Source organism: Camelus dromedarius, chromosome X (assembly GCF_036321535.1).
Source record: "Camelus dromedarius isolate mCamDro1 chromosome X, mCamDro1.pat, whole genome shotgun sequence".
NCBI lineage: Eukaryota > Metazoa > Chordata > Mammalia > Artiodactyla > Camelidae > Camelus > Camelus dromedarius.
In genome coordinates, this window is record NC_087472.1 from 76,458,837 (window position 1) to 76,478,739 (window position 19,903).

Genomic DNA, 19,903 nt, shown 5'->3' on the forward strand with positions numbered 1-19,903 from the left:
AAGCAAAAGGCAGTCTCCCATGGCAAAGGCGAGCCAGACAGACGCCCCGATCGCTGCGGAGACCCGGGCAGCCTCCCCTCTGGAGCGCGCAGCCCAGCCACCGCTACCCGGGCACTCTTGCCTCACTCTCCGGGCTACATCTGCAGGCTGCAGAAAGCCAGGGCTCCCACCCACCTTCGGCACACACCTTTCCCGAAGCATCCCCAAACCCTGTACCCAACGGCAAACGCGCTCGAATCTGGCAAAGCTCAGAAACGCAAAAACTGAGAGGGGGAACAAATTCTACTTCAATTCAAGGGCTTGCATAAACACACACACACACACACACACACACACACACACACACACACACACACACACACATTTTACTTCAACCCAAAGGACTGAACACACACACACACATCCCAACCCCGTGCCCCTTAATTTCTTTTCCCAGGTTAGAAAAAAGGGTTACTTGCCCACAGAGGCTTGGAGATGGGGGGCAAGAGGTTGGTCCGAGGCTAGGTTCACCTGCTGCTGAGGTGAGAGAGCAGACACAGGATGAAAGCTGTTCTGAGCAGCAGCTCACAGCTGAGTGGTTAGGGGGATTGCAAAGACCCTCAAGTTCGCCTAGAGCTTTTTTTTTTCCAATCGCGTCACTAAAGGGTTAAACGCGGCCGGGCTCCAACCGCCCCCACCTCCACGCCTCCCCACTCCCCCTCCCCTTTTTGTCTCCCCCCTCCCCTCCCGCGCGTAGCTAGGAGGTCATCAAGCGCTCTGTCCAGTCCGCGTTCGCAAGCCCCTCTGCTTCCCGCCCATCGGGCCCGTGGCTGCTTACGAAGAGGTGTGCGCTCACCGAGGGGCGTGTTCCAGCTCTGGGAGACGCCGAGCGCCCCCGGGTTAGACCTCAGAGCGGAGCCAGCCATGGAGCGGGGCGGGGGAAAGTTTGGCACCCTGCAAGGGGTTGTCGAACTGGGGTGGGCGGGGCGCCCGAGGGTACTTTAGCCCTCCGAATTCTGGGGCGCCGGCTGCCGGGACCTGAGGCGGTGCGCGGCCATGGACCGCGGAGCGGCCGCGGCCCAGGGCACTGCCCCGCCTCAGGATGGAGAGCAGCCCGCGGAGTCTCCGGAGCCGCCGCCGCCGCCGCCGCAGCCGCCGCCGCCACTGCCGCCGGCGCGGGCTCCTCCGCTGCTCCACGCGCCTTCGCCAGAACCGGCACCTCAGTTCTGTCCAGAGCCTGCTCCAGAACCCGGTCCAGAGGCGAGCCCAGAACCAGCCACAGTACTCGACACAGAACCGATCCCAGAACCAGATACAGAACCGGCCCCCGAGCCGACCCCTGAACCAGCCCTAGAACTAGACACAGAACCGATCTCAGAACCAGCCACAGAACCGGCCCCGGAGCCGGCTCCTGAACCAGCCCCAGAACCGGCCCCCGAGCCGGTCCAGGAACCAGCCCCAGATCCGGCCCCAGAGCCGATCCCAGTACCAGCCGTAGAACCGGCCCCCAAGCCGGTCCCAGAACCAGCCACAGAACCAGCCACAGAGTCCTGCCCTGAGCCGGCTCAAGTGTCCCGTCCGGAGCCGAGCCCAGCACCACGTCTATTGCAGTGTCCGGTGGTCGCTCCAGAGAAGGATCTAAAGCCCTCGCCATCGCCCCGAACGCCAGTGCCGTTGTCCAGTATAAAGGTAAGAAAAAGACCCCCTGGGGCGGGAGGGAAAGAAGCCAGGCGAGGCTGGATGGCTACCCGACTCGCAGGACTCTGGGCATCCTTAGCATCACATTTGGCTGCTACTGGCTAGCAAAGATGCTCAGAAAGATGCGGGGATAGGGGAGCCCGGGGGAGTGGGAAGCGGTTAAGAGGCGCGAAGCAACATGTGGAAGTGAGAGTGGGCTGTTTGGGGCTAGAAACGGAGGTGATGGCACGGGTTGGGAGTCGGAGCAGTTTTCCCCATGAGAAGTGACAGTGCGGTGAGCGCCTATATCTTGAAAAAGAAGAGGAAGGCGGCCCAGGCGGCGCAAGAGACCTCGAGAGGTGTTTGTGGCTGGCCCAGGGTACACAGGGATGGGATTGAGTGCGGGCGGTGGGACACACCTCTTAGCCGCGGTCACTGCCGCAGAGGCCCAAGCTGCGGAGCCGCAACCGTCTGCTCGGCCCCCTCCCTGCCACTGGGAAAGGGGTCCTCAGCTGGGGCGCAACTGGCAGCGCTCCAGGGAGGGGCCCGGAGTCTCCGTGGGCTGCTGGGCGCTGGTACTCAGGGTGGGGATGAGGGGTTGGGCGGCGCCCACGCGCACTGCAGGGGAAGGGCAGGGTTCGCAGGGGAGGAGGGGGAGAGCATGCGTGTGTCGAAGCCACCATTCCATCTGTCTGCAGGATTTCCCGGCAGGTAGGTGCAAACACAGTGATACAGTGATGGGCCGCGTCACAAACGGGCGACTGGCATCCCGCACCGCAGCCAGTTGCAAAGGTACAGGAGTCCCGGTTTAGAGACACGAAAATAGGAGTTGGTATTTGAGAGTGTTATGAATGGGAACCCTTATCTCTTCCAGTCTTCAGAGATGCCTTCGTAAACGTTGCACTTAGCCGGGAGAAGACCAGTGGAGGATCCTCGGTCACCCGCCCGGGGGGAGGAGGGAGGAAGAAGGTTTTCGGTGTTTGCCTTGGACCTCTGAAACCCCGTCCACTCTTCAGAAGGAGCCTGTCTGTCTTTCTTGCTTTCTCTGTGCACCCCCTACTCTTCGTTTTTCTCAAACTTCGTTCCACGAGACTGTGAAAATCATAGTCACGCATACATAGACTTTCATTTAGCTTCTCCCGAAAGGAAAACAAAACAAAACACGGAAACAAACAAATAACACACCATACCAACAATGCCCGTCCATCCTGCTGCCTAGCAGGGCAGAGGGACATGGCTCTGGAATCGTTCTGCTCTGCACTGCACACTTGTAGAATGTAGGGGAAGGGGGCAGAGGTTGGCATCTCGAAATGGAAATGAAAACGCCGGTTCCTTCCTCAGTTATGGGTAGGGAGGCTCGAATTCGCAAAATAACTGCAATGATAAATGACTGAAAAGAGAGGAAAGCTAAAGGGGAAAGTTTCACAGGGAAAAAAAGTGCAGAGGTTTGAAAAGAAAGAAAATAGAACTGTAGGGGACTCAGACATTTTTTTGCTAATCTTAACAACCCCGCTCTCCCGAGGGGGTGAATCTCTCCCCCTTCCTGCAGCAACCTTTTCCTGCAGTGATCTCTGAAAGAGAAAGGGAAGAGCAGCTAGACCTGGGAGTTCACCCTAGCCAGGTGCTTGCTCTTGTCTTTCTGGAAGAGTTTGCATAAAGCTGGTGAGAGCGTGTGCAACAGGGACCACCTGACCTGTGGCCTTCTTAAATGAGATTCCTGGAACCTGGCTGAGAAAATGACACTTGGGGGATTAATTTCCAGGCTGGTCAGCGAATGTATGGCCTCTTTGGCCTCTGGAAGACTGACTGGAGGCCAGGAGCTCAAAGGATGAGCCCTGTGACTGTGGGAAAGTGTGTCCCACCAGCTTGACAAAAAAAAAATGTCTGTTGCCAGGCAAATAAGGAGGATCAAGGTAAGGGGAACCGGGTTAGCTTCCTCTACATAGTATCCACTCAGGTGTGCTGGCCAACTGACCAAGCACTTGTCAGCGGACCAGGACCACCCCTCCTACCCCAGTCTCCAGGTTTGATTTTGCCAAGTAGAGCTGGTCATTTATTTATTCAGTCACTTATCTTGTAGAGTAGGTTTAAGAACCCTGACCATCTGCTAAGAGGGCCATATAAATGAACCCATCAGTGGCTCTAGAGGATTTTGAAGGATGCAAAGATCTGGGTAAATGCTAAAATTGCTGAAAGCAGAACCCTTCTCCAATACCCTAGGAGTTGCTATGCAATTGCTCTCTTGTGCAGATGAGAACATTTGATCTTCAGTGATAGGACCATTCTCTGCTGCATTCTCCTCAGGCGAATAGCACCCGTAACCAGCTGACTTGCATCTTAACATTCAAGGCAAACAGGTTGCCATCTTAGCTAGGGTGGCATTGTTCTCAGACACTGCCTCCTTGAGGCAAGCTTGGGGAATGACATATATATATATACACATAAATATTCACGTACACACAATCTCAGAGATAAAACAAAATATAGCTCTCATCGCACAATGAAATCCTACGTGGTAAGGGACAGCCAGTACCAGTAGCATGAATGAAACTAGCCTGATAAGTCAAAGGATAAAATGAGCAAAACCAAGAGTTTGGATGTGACTGCAGGTTTCTCCCAGATAACTTTGCCGACCAGCACAGCAACAACAACAACAACAACAACATCTTCTAGTGTGTGGTCTGCTCTCTTTTGGGGTTCAGAACTTGCTGGTTGCAAATCTATGCCAAGCATGAGGGTAGGGACTGAGAAAAGGGGGCTCACGTTTTCTTTTTGAATAGCTACCAGGATAACAGTCTGTGAACCAAAGCTGTCGATTTCCTTCCTTTCTGAACATGGCTTGATTTCCAGGAAGTGAGCCGGGGGTCTCCCATCTGCTGGCAGCAAGTGTGAGTAAAGATGTGTGAATTGGTTCTTTAATGATGCTATGACCCTCTTGCCGGGAGTGGGGCTTACACGTGGATCTGTTTCTCTCCTCTCAGCTGTGGTTGAAGAAAGACAGTTTATATTTTTATTCATTGGGTTTTGACCAGCTATGAAATTATAATCACACCATACAGGTGATTGATGAAAATCTAAGAAGAAAGACACTTTTGTGGCTTTTATTTCTGGGATGGGGAGGGTCTCCCTCCTGATGACTACATGGCAATTACTATTATACCCCAAACCATAACAGAACAGTTTCCTGGTATTTTTTGCACACATTTTCTCACAAAGTAGCAAGCATTTGCTTATATGACATCTAGTTATTCTTGCCTGAATGCTTTATTATCTTACCCAAGTCTGAGCTTCTCAAAGGTAGATGCTGTCTCTCCCACCCAGTGCCTAATACAATTCAGTCCTCCCTATTTTTGCTCAATAAACACTTGCTGAAACTTGAAACCCATCAATTCCATTTTCAGCAATGACGTAGAGACTGCTGCTGTGAATGAATAAAAATGCATTCTCACTCATTTCTGAGTGAGAAGTAAATGCTTATTTAAATAGACTGGAATATATAGCCCTTAAGGAAATGCGGTCAATCTTTCCATTTTCAGAATGGATGTTAGAACCATAATTAAGAAGCAAATTAGTAACAATTTTAAAAAATGATTTGGAAAGTGTCCTTATCCCCTGCAGTCCCGGGAGCAGCAGACTAATGATGATGTTGTTGGTTTCAGGGGTAATAAATTTTTTTCCTAAGTGAACAGAATATCTGCAGTGACTGTAAACAGCTTCAGGACTGTAGAGTCGAATATTTAACCTGTTGAAGGTCAGGATGAAATTACTTTCTTTCCTCATGTGTTCTTTCCCCACTCCTTGCCAGGTTTTGATGATACTATATGATTTATTTGGTATATTCTGAGAGCTCCTGAGTGTTTTCTGCAGGATGTTCTGGGGAAAAAAAAAAGATAATGAGATATTTGGTCAGTGGTCTTTCTTTTCTGAGAATAGAGTTCTTCTGTGTTTATTAAAATCGCCAACTGGGGCTTCTGCAGAACTGCAGCCCAAAAGGCAAGGCTGAGCCGTCAGTTATCCAAAGTGCTTCCAGGGAAGGGGAAAAAATCCGTAGAGTCCAGAAAACCATTCAGGGGCATTAAAATAAAGATTATATAATCTCTATTGCTGGTATGGCACTTTACAGTTTGCAGGATGCTTTCCGCTGTATTATTAGCTCTTTCATTCCCCGGAAGAAGAGGGCAGGGTGGGAGAGAGCAAAAATAAGACTGGACACCTAATAGGCTATAACTATTAATTTAGCTTTTGTGGATTTTTAGACATATCCAATGTCTGGCTTTCTGTGACACATAGGATCCTCATTTGTCTGAAAACAATCTTTAAGCTGAAATTTCATCAGCCTTGATTTTTTTCCAAAACAGTGATGGTTGTTCCCTGTCTGATGCTCCCAGAGGGGTCCATAATAGAACAGGAGCCTGAGAAGGAAGAGGAGGTACAAGACCCTGAACCTATTACTCCCAAAGAAGCCCCCATTTTCTGGAAAGAAAATAAATAAAAATCTTGCTAGGGATACGGTTCCCAACCTTTTCAACTGTAATTCTCTCAGTGGGGGGAAGGAAAAAAACTTTTTAAGCATTTAAAAAGAAAGCAGCCATTCCTAAAGGGAGATGCCCCCACCCTCACCAAAGCAAATAAACCTTATTCTCAAAATAGAAACACAAATCTACAAATTTAAAAAAAAAAGAGAGAGAAAGGGACAGTGATCCCAGATAATGAAACTTATCCTCCCCCAGAAAATTATTTTAAGAAAAAAGAAGAAATTCTAAAGGGAGGTGCTCTTCACCCTCAACAAAACCCATGAAACTTCTATCCCCAAGAGAGAAAAAAATTAAATGAAAAGAATGAGACAGCATCTCAAGGTTAAACAGCCTTTCTAACCTTAAAAATTTCTTGAAATTTATAAACTATTTGCACATCATAGCCCATGCCCAATCCCTCACAAAAATTATGGAGGCAAAAATAAATCTTCCCAAGTGTCCAGCAATCTCACTAAAGTTCCTTAATGTTATTTCTTCCAGTTATAAGAAATGTCCAAAATAGGCAAATCCTTAGAGACAGAAAGTAGATTAGTGGTGGCCAGGAGCTCCGGGAAGGGAGAGGGAAGTGTGAGTGATAACTAAAGGGTTTCTTTGGGGGATGATAAAAAAAAAAATGTTCTGAAATTAGATAGTGGTGGTGTTTGTATGACTTTGTGAATATACTAAAAACTACTGACTTGTACACTTTAAAATGGTGAATTTTGTGATATTTGAATTATATATCTATTTAAAAATGAGTAAAAGAAAGCAATCATTCCTCCAACTATATGATAATGAGCCTACTACCTTCCCACAAATAAACAAAGGAACACATGAATAAATAAGGAAAAAAGAAATTTTAAAAAGGGGAATCCTCTTAAGGGCATGGCCTCACCAAGAAAAATAACTTTTATTCACCCCCCCCACACACACACACACAATTTTTCTTCTTTTGAGAAAAACAAAAAAGGAAATATTTTCAAGGGCAGATACTTTCAAAATCACCAAAGTCAATGAAACTTACAATCTCTCCACCTCAGATAAACAAATACATTTTAATTTAACAAAAAGAAAGAAATATTAAAAGGATAGGGTCCTTGATCTTACCAAATCTCCTGAAGTTTTAACTCCCCCCAAAAGAGAGAAAAAGAAACAAAAGATATAAATCCCTACTAAGGGGAGATGTCCCATCCTCACCAAAGCCCATGAATATTATCTCAAAATATAATTTTTTTAAGATTTATTTTTTAAACTTCTAAAAATCATTTATTTATTAATATTTAACAAGTGCTTTACTATGAAAACTTTCTCAATGTCCATGATATAGTGCACTTTTATAATCCAATAAACAACTCAAGGAATCATCCTACTATTTTTGTGGAAAACCCACAGCCATTTTTTTTTTTTTTTTGGTAGTAATTGGATCCAACAGTATTATAATTCTAATGAACAAGTTAAATCAGGGATCTCTAAATTTTGGAATCCCAGTATTAATCAACTACAAATAAGTATTAAAAGAAAATTAATAATGTAAAAGCATCTATGTTGGTAGAGGGGATAATATCAATGAAATGAAAACAAAATCCTCTTAAAGAAAAATGCTCCAGGCTCGCAAAGACACATGCATTTTTTTGTCAAAACACAACCAAAACAAATGCAAAAGCAGTTTTTAAAAAAGAAAAAAAAAAAGGAAATTCTTCTAATAAGAGGTGACTCTAATTTGTCCACACCAAAAAAAGCTTTGTTCTTAACACAGGAATTTTAAACTTGGAAGGAAAAGATAGGAGACAAACAGAAACAAGACCAAGAAAGTCCTCTTAAGGAAAGATGTCCCCAGTCTCCACAAAGCCCCCTTTTTTTCTCAAAACAAGAAAATACATTTAGAATCAGATGGGACAGAAGGAAGAAAATGAATTGGCTACTTTAAAAGAAAAACCTCATTTTGGGGGAATGAAGATGCCCCGAAACTCACCAAAGTCCCTGAACATTTTTCTCCAGGCAAAAACAGAAAAATAAATAAATAAATAAATAAATAAATAAATAAATAAATAAATAAATAAATAAATAAATAAATAAATAAATAAAAGGTAGAGAAGGAGGGAGGGAGGGAAGAGAAGGAAGAAGAAAATAAACTAAGGGATAATTTTTAGAAGGAAGAAATTCTCCTCAGGGAAGGTGAACCCATGCCTTATTGAAAATCATGTATATGATTCCTGATAGTCAACCCACTCCACCCCCCACAAATAAGAGACAAGAGCCATCAGATCTCTTTCTAAAGCTTCTTCAAAGGGAGATGCACCCAATCTCACCAAAACTCAGGTACCTTGTTTAGCTTCCAGCCTTTAAGTATTTCTTTTTTTCAATAAAAGAAAAGAAAAAGAAATTCTTTCAAAGAGAGATGTTCCCAATCGTATTTCTTCCAAATATATTATTTATTTTAAAGAAAAGGAAAGAAAGAAAAATCCTCCTGAGGAGGGCTCCCCAACATCATTTAAACCAGTGGCCCTTATAGCTCCTCTCCACAAAATCTAGTTTTTAAAAATTGGAAAGCCTCCATACCTAAAGAGAGGTGCTCCCTCAACCCTACCAAAAGCAAGGATTCTTTTTCCCAGAGATGCTTAAAAAAATCCTTCCATCACAAAAGATACCTTCAATTTCACTAAAATCAACAGATTTTATTCCTCCCCACACCCAAGAGGAAAAAAAAGAGAGAATTTTAAGAGGAAAAGAAGAGAAACTCTCCTAACCTAAGGCAAGTTGGCCATAATCTCACCAACACTCTTGAACTTGATTCCCCTAAAGAGATTGTTTTAAAGAGCAGAAAAAGAGGTGGGGGGAAGGCCTGTCTTTTAGGGAAAAGTACCCTCTCCACCCACCCCACCCTAAAGACTAGAAAGTATTATACAAAGAAAAGGTAATATCATTCTAGAAGAGTGCCAGTGAACCTTAAATTCAGCACGTGAGGCTGAAGGGTAGTCAATGTTTAATCCTGGGCCGGCTTCCCTCTGCCCCCAGCCCATTTCTGGTTACCTTTCCCATCAGTCAGTCAGTCAGGCTTTGCCCTCAGGAAAGGCAAACCCTGTCCATGGAAAACAATTAGGAAGGCAAACCTTCTGAGGAAAAATCACATGCCTCTTTTCCAAACCAACCAGAAATGATTTGAGGATTAGGGGCATCATGTTTCCTCTCTAATACTGTTGAAACCCAAGAGTTGATGATAAACTTCAAAGCAATGACACTCCTACTGTTAACTTTCTAATTAGACACACACCCCTGCCTAGGAGAGAAGGACCCTTAGCCAACTCCATAACAGTGGTTGTCTAATCCTGTGCTCACTTAAAAGTCTGTCCTCATAAAGTGATAAAGGGCTTGCCTCTCACAAATACATAACATTTGCAAGTCAGATTTATAAGCAGAGATTAAGACTATATGTTTTCCAATTATTTTAATTCATTAATTTTTAAAAAATTAAATTGAGTACCTGCTCTATGTCCTATATGCTTAGCACTAAGGATTCCACACTGGTCAAAACCACATACATGAGACTTCCTTTAAGTGACACTGGTGAATGAGGGACTCGGTTACCAAAACAATATACAGGGAGTGATTATTTGTTTTACTAGATGTGCTTAACTGAGGCATTTAGTCAATCAGTTCACCTCTTCTTAAACAAAACTGCAATGTAATAAAATAAAGGAATATATGCTAATTTCAGAGAATCTGGAAAACCCAGAAAGCTTCCAAAAAGTAAATAAAAATTATATAGCATCCCATCATTCAAGAGATAATTGTTGTTAATATTTTTATTTTTTCCATTTATTTTCTCTGAATATATGCTTGTGGTCTGCAAAAGTAAGACTTTAGGAAATGGGTAATTGTGTCTCAAGCTTTCCCCTGCCCCAGTCACCTCCCCCACTTAATTATTATATCATGTGCATTGTTCTACATTGTATTTAGGAAACACATTAATTGTAGCTTAAAGTGTATCTAGTCAATCACCTGTATGATCTACTTGATAAACGTGCTTGAAATGTAACTTTTCAAGGATGTATTTGCAGTCGAAAGCAATGAGAGTATACATTTTATGTAGACAAAATTGTATCCACACAAAGCAAATGTCCCTTATATAATATAGCACTTTGTGCTTGTGTTTCCTAAGTGCACGGTCTTGGTCATCTAGATTTCATTTGTCCAGCTAGCTTTTGTGACTTGTCTTTGGAGAAGGAGACCCGGAACAAAAATCCACTTTATTCCCACCGTTAAATTCCCAAAAGGAAGACCTAAATTTCTGAGACTCTGTTGGGTCACTTTTAGCCAGATGCAGAAATGTACTGATGGTTTTGTCTCTTTAACACAAAGTTACAGAATCAGGCTCCTCTGGGCGCCTCCTTCCCAGAAGGGAAATACCTGTGTGTGAGGACATTAGCAACAATTATTAGGAGATAGACTATTCAATTCATCCAGCTTTCATTAACCAAATGTGGTAGAAAATTGAGAGTTAATAAACTGTATACCATCCAGCCAAGGTTGAATCAGTAATTTAAAAGGCGAGTGTAATGCAGTATTGAGTGAGATCAGAATCTTCAGCCTTGTCTGTAGCACTTAGAGATTTTCATCTTCCAAAGCATTACAGGCATTTGCTGTTTAAGCCTTTTTCTTTTAAAGAGCTTGTAAAAGAGATATTGGCCCCTGAGGACAGGGATTCTCATCGTCTGGTTTCCCTCATAGCAGCACAGGGCGAGGCACTTGAGACTGTGGGATTCTGAGAGACAGGCGTGATGCTCCTACCCAGAGATTTGCAGAGTTCTCCTGAAACTAGAGGCAATGAGCATGTGGACTGAGCCTGGTCCCTGCCTCTAGAAATGGGAAAGCACTGGAAGCACTGCCTGCAGGACTCAACTAAGAACATTCGGGATCCTGAATGTTCATTCATTTGCCTTCTGCAGCTAATGTCTCTACCTGTTCTCTTCTGGGATTTTGCAGCTTGAGGCAGGAAATGAAAGGTACCTGCTGAGCAAAATTTGTTAATCTTCTTGGCCATGAGTAGAGACACTTGAAACCAGGAAAATTTTCATTAACCCTGGGCTTTGTCAATGGAATCCCCGTTCTCCTGAAGCCACTCCAGCATCACAGCACCATCCCCTGAGCCCCCACTCTAACAGTAGTTTCCATATTCTGTTTTAGAATTGCCTAGATGGTTAACTTTCCTTTAATAAATGTCATTTGCCTCTATTACGTACCTGTACCATATCATGTCATGGTGTATTTACATCACTGTACATCTCCCTTGCAGTATGAAAGGTAATTGCGATGTAGCTTTATTAAAACAGCTAAGCATAAATGGCAAAGAGGAAAGCAAATGAGGCTACAAAACAAGATTATTGATTTCATAAAATTAACAAGTTGATGCCCTTCTCACTAACCTCAATTAATGCTTACTGTGACAATTTCCCTCCTGCCAGTCTTGAGTAGAACGTAACTTTTCTCTTACCCATAATTTGGAGATTGCTGTCCCTTTCTCTCTCACCTTAATTGACTTGACTGTTAAGACTAATTAAGATGATAATTTTGGCATTGCCAGTGGTCTCCTTTGCTTTAATTTCCTCAACTTGGTGACAAGATCTCTAGGGCATTTTTATTTGGTTTTGGCTTCACTTTGATTTTCCATGGAATCAAAGCCCCCATTTAGTGGCTCCCTTCATGGTTTTCCTATTTTATTGCTTCTCACTAGTGAGTCCTTTGGCTAGAAGTTCATGGAAAAGCCTTACTTTTCCTTTCCATCATTCCTCATCAGAGCTAAACTTTTACAAAGTTTTTTTGAAAAAAGAAAGAAAAAGTTTTTTCTTCTAATAGTAGAAAAGAAAGATAGACATTCCCAGAAAGCCTGAAAGTTTGCCATTTTTCCCCTTTGTTTTGTTTGTCTGGCATCATAGTGAACTACATGTAAACATATCTAGTAATGAGTTCATTAAGTACTGAATAGTTAGGTAATTGGGATTATAAATGCTTTACAATATGATACATATCTGGAGGATTGTTACACAAGTATTTTAGAGTGTTTTAGTGATATCTGAGGAAATTGGCTGGGGGGTTGAAGATGGAATTCCAATTGAGAAGAATGGAATTCAGTTTCCCACTATCCAAAATTCACTATTCCACAAGTTTTCAGGGATGGATTAGATTCAAATATGAGGGACTACTTGATAACAAATTCACTTTAATATAAGAAATTTAGGGGAGGGGAAAGGGTATACCTCACTGGTAGAATGCATGCTTAGCATGCATGAGGTCCTGGGTTCAATTCCCACTACCTCTGTTAAAATAAATAAATAAAATAAACCTAATGCCCTCCCCCACCAAAAAGACATTTATGGTGAAAATAGCTTATTTGAGGTAAATGGGAACAATATATCTTCCTCACCCCTAGAGAAAACAGAATTAAATTAAGCAGTGATAAGAAAAAGTATCAGGTAGGTAGAATTGAGGTTATGCTTGAACTGGGCAGGTGAGGCCAGAGCTTACAAACTGGAGAGTGAGTCTCTAGCATATGGAGTTAGAAAAAAGGCCACTTTGATAGAATCATAGAGTACAGACTGAAATCTTGTGGAAATAAAGTAGATTGGGGAAAGTCCCATTGAAACATTGAAGGCAACCTACAAAATTATGAATATCATCTGACTGATGAGGCACCACCATTGGAGGGCTGCTGATTAGCAAAATAATCGCCAAAGCAGAGGGTTGGCTGATGGGACATGTAATTAAACACTATCTAACTTTTAATTTCCTTGTATGCCAAATTCCAAATTATACTACTAAAGCTAAAAATGGAAGAAAATAATTGCACAATCTAGTGTCCCTTTTCTACTGTTTTGGGCCTTCTTTGACCACTTTCTACTTTTGTAAGGGTCTCTCTGGTCTGCTTTCTCTTTCATGATCTTCCTATTTCATAGCACAGGATTTTCTACAGCAAAAGTAAGAAACCATGACGGGAATCCAGTGAAACCTTTTATCTGAAAGGGACCTTTGCAGATCAGCTAACCCAGTGTTTTCAAAACCTTTTTAGCAAGTAGAACCTTTTTCTATTTTGCTCAATGAAATCAAATGAAAACATAATATTTAACATAAATATGAGAAGTATTTCATTAGGCCTCCTCTATGCTAGTTTGGGTTTGTAACTGACACACCTTCCCAATTCTTTATTTGAAGCTAGTAGGAAAGTGAGTTTGCACTCCCTGTTTATTACTGGCTTCTAAGCAAGGGTGCTGGTGATGTAGGAACACACTGCATAGTAAAAAGAAGCAAGTCAGAGTTTAAAATTTGGCCTAAAATATTCCAGAAAGTAGATAAATACTTTCCTGGAAACATGGTCATTCTAGAGAGTTCCTCCCTACCCCACCCCCAGGAATGTATTACAACTATCTTATAAGGTGGGTTGTCATAATGTACACTGTCTTTGCTTGTAGGAACATTTTTAGTATTGAGGATTGTGTTCCTGACTAAGGACACCACACCAAGTAAATTGTAGATATAACTAAAAATATGTAGTAAAAACTAATATATAACCATAAGCTTCTGTAATAATTTAAAAGAGCAAAATTGTTCCAGGACCTATAAAATGGGCATAAATGTACTATACACATTGATTTTATAAGGGGCCCCAGTGGACTATAAAGTATACATGCAGCATATAAAAGAACCAATTCTACATAAATTTAATCTATTGTTATTATTTATTTAGAATTTGCACTCTGCCTGCATCCAGAAAGGATATGAAATGTCTTACAAAATTAAACACATATAAAACAAGACAATTAAACACAAATAAAAACAGGACAAAACTAATTCAAAGCAGTGGTGAATGAGACTTTAAACTAAGATATGCTAGTTATAATAAACCCTAATTACACATTTAATTAGCAGACTTTTGTTTGCTGCCTTTGGTGGTGGAAGAAATTTAGGGAATGATTTGAATGACTCAGGCCTCTTAAAGTTGGTATCCGAGGAGGTTTGAGCTAATGCCTCATTTTTATGCAATACATCTTCCTGCAGCAAACTGCAGCAAACACAAAATGAAGAAGTTAAGGTTGCCAGAATTGTGGTAGAGGTGTTAATTAGCTGTCCGAATAGACTGCAGGCTCGGGTTATTTTGGTGTACCTGAACTTTTCTAACATTCTAGTGCATGTATGTGTCTGTGAGGCAGATAACTATGGAACTTTCTCAAATAAAATGTTATTTCAAAGAAGATTTATTTCCGAAATAAGTCCAAATGGTACCTTGTAGCCAGAGGTTCAATAGTTTGGACTCTTTCTTGGATGGAGAGTTACTTCACATTGGTTCTGGTCAGGATTCCACTATATATAGCTGTGTAATGTGGGGTAAATTGCTTAATTTTTCCATGGCTTAGCTTTTGTGTCTCTTACATGAAGCCAGTAATGTGAGGCTGACTCAGCTCAGCAGTTTTCTCCAGCAAGTCTTCACTAGTATTCCAGCTGGTCTGGATACCCTTCTCTGGGCTCCCAGAGCATCCTATACAAACTTTTGATTCTCATTTGCACCTCATATACTGAGATGATCAGCTTGAGTATCCCATTAGGGCCATAAGGATAAGACCCTTAGGGCCTAATACACTGCCTGCCACTCAATGCATGGTGGCTGAATTATAAAGATATCATAAAGGCTGAATGAGAAATTAGATTTAAAACATATATTTTAAAAATAAGAAATGTGCAAATTCTAGCTTATTTTAGTATCATCTGTATATGTGCCATGATATTTCCTGTCATTACCTTCTATCTTTAGCTATGCAGGTAAATTTTAATATATTCTCCCCTCAAAAGATAGACTTAACAGCTCAAATGTATTACCAGTAGGCAATGGTAGGCAGGGCTGCCTCATATCCTCCCAGAGGGCTATAGTTTTTTCTAACTCACACAATGGGACCCTACACATTAGTAGCAGCCGTATATTGATCATGTGAACTTGAATTACTAGTCTTTGGTTATATATGTGGTTAATCTTTTTTTTTTAATGGAGGTAAATGGGATTGAGCCCAGCACCTCATACATGCTAAGCATGTGCTCTACCACTGAACTATAGTTAATCTTGGTAAAAATGAGAATGATGAGTTATCTAGTCAGTTCTTTCAAAAAAAATGCAAATTTATTAAAAGCACATAAAGATAGCAACACTAAAGAATATTATACTCAATTATAGTATATAGAGAGCAGGGTTAAACACATAACTAGGTACCACTTGGTACTCTTTTCACTAATCTTAACTGTTAATCAAAATTTAATCTGTTTATGGTATTCTTTTCACCTTAATTGAAAAGCTCCTGACTCATTATCTTGGTGTCAAATTTCCCCTGTATCTGGCACTTGAATTTGGAGGTAGGTGTCAATATGACTATTCTGAGATTCTCCCTTTCTTATGAGGAAAAAGAAGCAACAACTAAGATTTGATGTCCCCTTGGCAGTTCAAGTTTTATCCAAAATAGCTTTCTACTGGTTACAGTCAAAACATTAACTTGTTTCACCAATGCCTATGATCAGATGAGTAACCTGAGCTTGAAAATGTTCTGATCAGGAAAGATAATATAGAGTCTCTACTTAGACAGCAGGAAACTCTACTGGCCATCTTGTTTCCAGTCAGAAGAAACTTTTCCATTCAATGAGAGAGAAAGCTCCCACCCTTTCTAGAATAGCTTCTGGGCAGGATCACTACATAAATTTGTGCAGGTTGTACACTATATGAGGCTGGCATGTCTAAGGGGGCACCTTCACAAAGTAGACTTATTTATATTTATATTTATATTTATATTTATATTTATATTTATATTTATATTTATATATTCTAATAATTTTCCTGCAGGTGGCAATCAAGTGCCTCATGCTAACAAAATCCACTGACCCCTGAACAACTCCAGGGTTAGGGTCGCTGACCTTCTACGTAGCTGAAAATCTGCGTGGAATTTATAGTCAACCCTCCATGTCCAGGCTTCCTCCTTTTATGCACTTCCTTCATATCCGAGGTTCCGCATCCGTGGATTCAGCCAACTGCAAATCATGTAGTTACTGTCATGCTTACTGCTGAAAAAACCCACATGTAAATGAACTCGCACAGTCAAACCCATATTGTTCAAGGATCAACTGTATTACAACAATTTTCTGACAAACGGAAGTAAAATATCTTTAGCGAATGGTGCCTTTTCCTAATTTGCCAAAAGGTGTCTTATGGTCTGTTCATGATACTAATTCCTTACATTTAAGTATAATGGTGGGGAGGGTATAGCTCAGTGGTAGAGCATGTGCTTAGCATGCATGAGGTCCTGGGTTCAATCCCTAGTACCTCCATTAAAAATAAAATAAATAAACCTAATTACCACCCCCCAAAAAATTTAAAATAAAAAAAAATTGGACAAAAAAATTATTCTCTCATTTAAAAAAATAAAAAATAAATACAGTGGTACTATTAGCAACTCCCTAGAAGCCTATAAACCATATGCTCAGAACTGATTTCCAAAAGTGCCTATTTTATTTCATATCACATTTAACCTCAGCATCACTTTAAAACAGAAAACTGTGACAAGGGTTTGAGCCAGGAATGTATAGGGGCACAGTCATGGGCAGGCATACATCCAAGGGTACACACTACACAGGGAACATACACAAGTATATATATTCCAATAGCTGAACATCCTGGTAGGTAAGCACACACACACACACACACACACACACACACACTCTTAGCTGGACATTGCAGTATATAAAGGAGGAGACTGGCTGTTCACGCTGGTGTCAAACTCTCACCCAGTTCTCCTACTTAACATATTTTCAGCCTATCTCACTCCCACACAGCAATAAGTTCCCTAAAGCTTACATGCTTTTAAGTGAGTTCAATTCAACAAGGCTTTCTTAGGGCTTAATAGTGACAAAGAACTGTGTTAAGTAGATATAGAAAGCCATTCAGTCTTGGAAGGTTATTAGAAGGAGGTGATACCTGAACTGAAGATTAAGTTGGACTTTGATAGGCAAACATGGGGAAAGAGGTAGAGGAAATATCTTAAGTGTAGACATGGAAGAAGTAGAAAGGGTGATGCTCTGAGAATCCCACAAAGACTGGATATGATTGGAACATTTAGTACATCAGGAAGAAAGGCTGGAAAAGGTAGCTGGGAGCTAAACTGCAGAGAGTCTTGAATGCCAGCTTTAGAAATGCATGTTCTATTCCATAAGCAGTGAAGATTCATGGAAGGCTTTGTTTTTAATTTTTACTGAAGTATAGTTGATTTACAATGTTGTATTAGTTTCAGGTGTATAGCAAAGTGATTCAGACATACATATATATGTGTGTGTGTGTATATATATATGTGTGTATATATATGTGTGTGTGTGTGTATATGTGTGTATATATATATTCTTTTTCAGATTCTTTTCCATTATAGGATATTGAATATAGTTCCCTGGGCTATACAGTAGGTTCTTGTTTATCTATTTTATATATAGTAGTATGTATATGTTAATCCCAAACTCCTAATATATCCCTCCTGTGCCCCATTTCCCCTTTGGTAACTATAGTCTTTTTTTCTCTATGTCTGTAAGTCTATTTCTAGTGTGTAAATAAGTTCATTTTGTATCATTTTTTTAGATTCCACATGTAAGTGATATCATATGGTATTTCTCTTTGTCTTTCTGGCTTAATTCACTTAGACTGATGGTCTCTGGGGTCCATCCATGTTGCTCCAAATGACATTATTTAATTCTTCTTTATGGCTGAGTAATATTCCATTGTATATATATACTGCATCTTCTTTATCCATTCATCTTGATTTGAGAGTAACATGACTGGGTTTAGATCTAAGAAAACTGTCAATATATAGGATGATTTTTGATAGGAAGACTCTAGAGAAAGGGACATCAGTCTAGCAAAGAGGTACTGAGGAGCTAAAGCAATCAGTATGGGAACAAGTCAATACAAGAGATGCTGATGGGATTTGATTTATAACTGATTGGGTATGGATGGTGGGGAAAAAGAAGTATGGATGGTGTCTCTAAACTTTCTAGCCTAGAGTTGTTAAAATTATAAAGAAGACAGGAGCAAGAGCAGGCTTAGGTGTTCCTAGCCTTTGAGGAATCTCCACACTGTTTTCCACAGTGGCTGCACCAAACTGCATTCCCACCAGCAGTGTAGGAGGGTTCCCTTTTCTCCACAGCCTCTCCAGCATTTGTCATTTGTGGATTTTTGAATGGTGGCCATTCTGACTGGTGTGAGGTGATATCTCATCATAGTTTTGATTTGCATTTCTCTGACAATTAGTGATATTGAACATTTTTTCATGTGCCTATTGATCATTTGTATTTCTTCCTTGGAGAATTGCTTGTTTAGGTCTTCTGCCCATTTTTGGATTGGGCTGTTTGTATTTTTCTTATTAAGTCATATGAGCTGTTTATATATTCTGGATATCAAGCTGTTGTCAGTTTCATTTGCAAAATTTTCTCCCATTCTGTAGGTTGTCTTTTTGTTTTACTTATGGTTTCCTTTGCTGTGCAGAAGTTTGTAAGTTTACTTAGGTCCCATTTGTTTATTCTATGTTTACCATATGACCCAGGAATCCTGCTCCTGGGCCTATATCCAGAAGGAATCCTACTTCAAAATGACACCTGCACCCCAGTGTTCATAGCAGCACTATTTACAATAGCCAAGACATGGAAACAGCCTAAATGTCCCTCAACAGATGACTGGATAAAGAAGAAGTGGTATATTTATACAATAGAATACTATTCAGCCATAAAAACCGACCACATAACACCATTTGCAGCAACATGGATGTTCCTGGAGAATGTCATTCTAAGTGAAGTAAGCCAGAAAGAGAAAGAAAAATACCATATGAGATTGTTCATATGTGGAATCTAAAAAACAAAACATAAATACAAATCAGAAACAGACTCATAGACATAGAATACAAACTTGTGGTTGCCAAGGGGGCAGGGGGTGGGAAGGGACAGATTTGGATTTCAAAATGTAGAATAGATAAACAAGATTATAATGTATATCACAGAGAAATATATACAAGATCTTATGGTAGCTCACAGAGAAAAAAATGTGACAATGAATATATGTATGTTCATGTATAACTGAAAAATTGTGCTCTTCACTGGAATTTGACACAACATTGTAAAATGATTATAACTCAATAAAAATTTTTTTAAAAAAGAGCAGGCTTAGGTAGTAGCTAGATGAAGAGTATGAGTACAGTTTTGGAAATTTTGAGTTTGAAGTGTTGGTCAAGAAAGTGATGGAGGTGGGTAGGGTATAGTTCAGTGGTAGAGCATGTGCTTAGCAGGCATGAGGTCCTGGGTGCAATTTCCAGTACCTCCACTAAAACAAACAAACAAACAAACAAACAAACAAACAAACAAACAAACAAAATTACCACCCCCTCCAAAAGAAAGAAAGAAAGAAAGAAAGAAAGAAAGAAAGAAAGAAAGAAAGAAAGAAAGAAAGAAAGAAAGAAAGAAAGAAAGAGATTAGATAAAGATAGACTTAAGGGTTAAAGGACAAAAGTATTTATGTTTTATCATGAAAAGTAGGCAGAATGGAAAATGGTTGTTGCCCCAACTCCACCACCACATCCACACTACTTGAAAACAAGGAATAAAATCAAGGGAATTAGATAATGGAAGAAAGATGAACATGGACAAATAATGTTTGGGGAAATAGACAGAAAAAATAT

The 19,903-nt window shown here is 40.9% G+C and overlaps 1 protein-coding gene across 1 annotated transcript in view; it reads left to right on the forward strand.

Moving 5' to 3' along the window:
• Positions 1-1,035: 1,035 nt before the first annotated feature.
• The window catches only part of DGKK (diacylglycerol kinase kappa), a 145,026-nt gene continuing 126,158 nt past the window's right edge, over positions 1,036-19,903 (forward strand). Inside the window, exon 1 of the mRNA XM_064483139.1 lies at positions 1,036-1,668. Coding sequence (XP_064339209.1) covers positions 1,036-1,668 — 633 coding nt within the window. The remainder of the gene's footprint in view (positions 1,669-19,903) is intronic.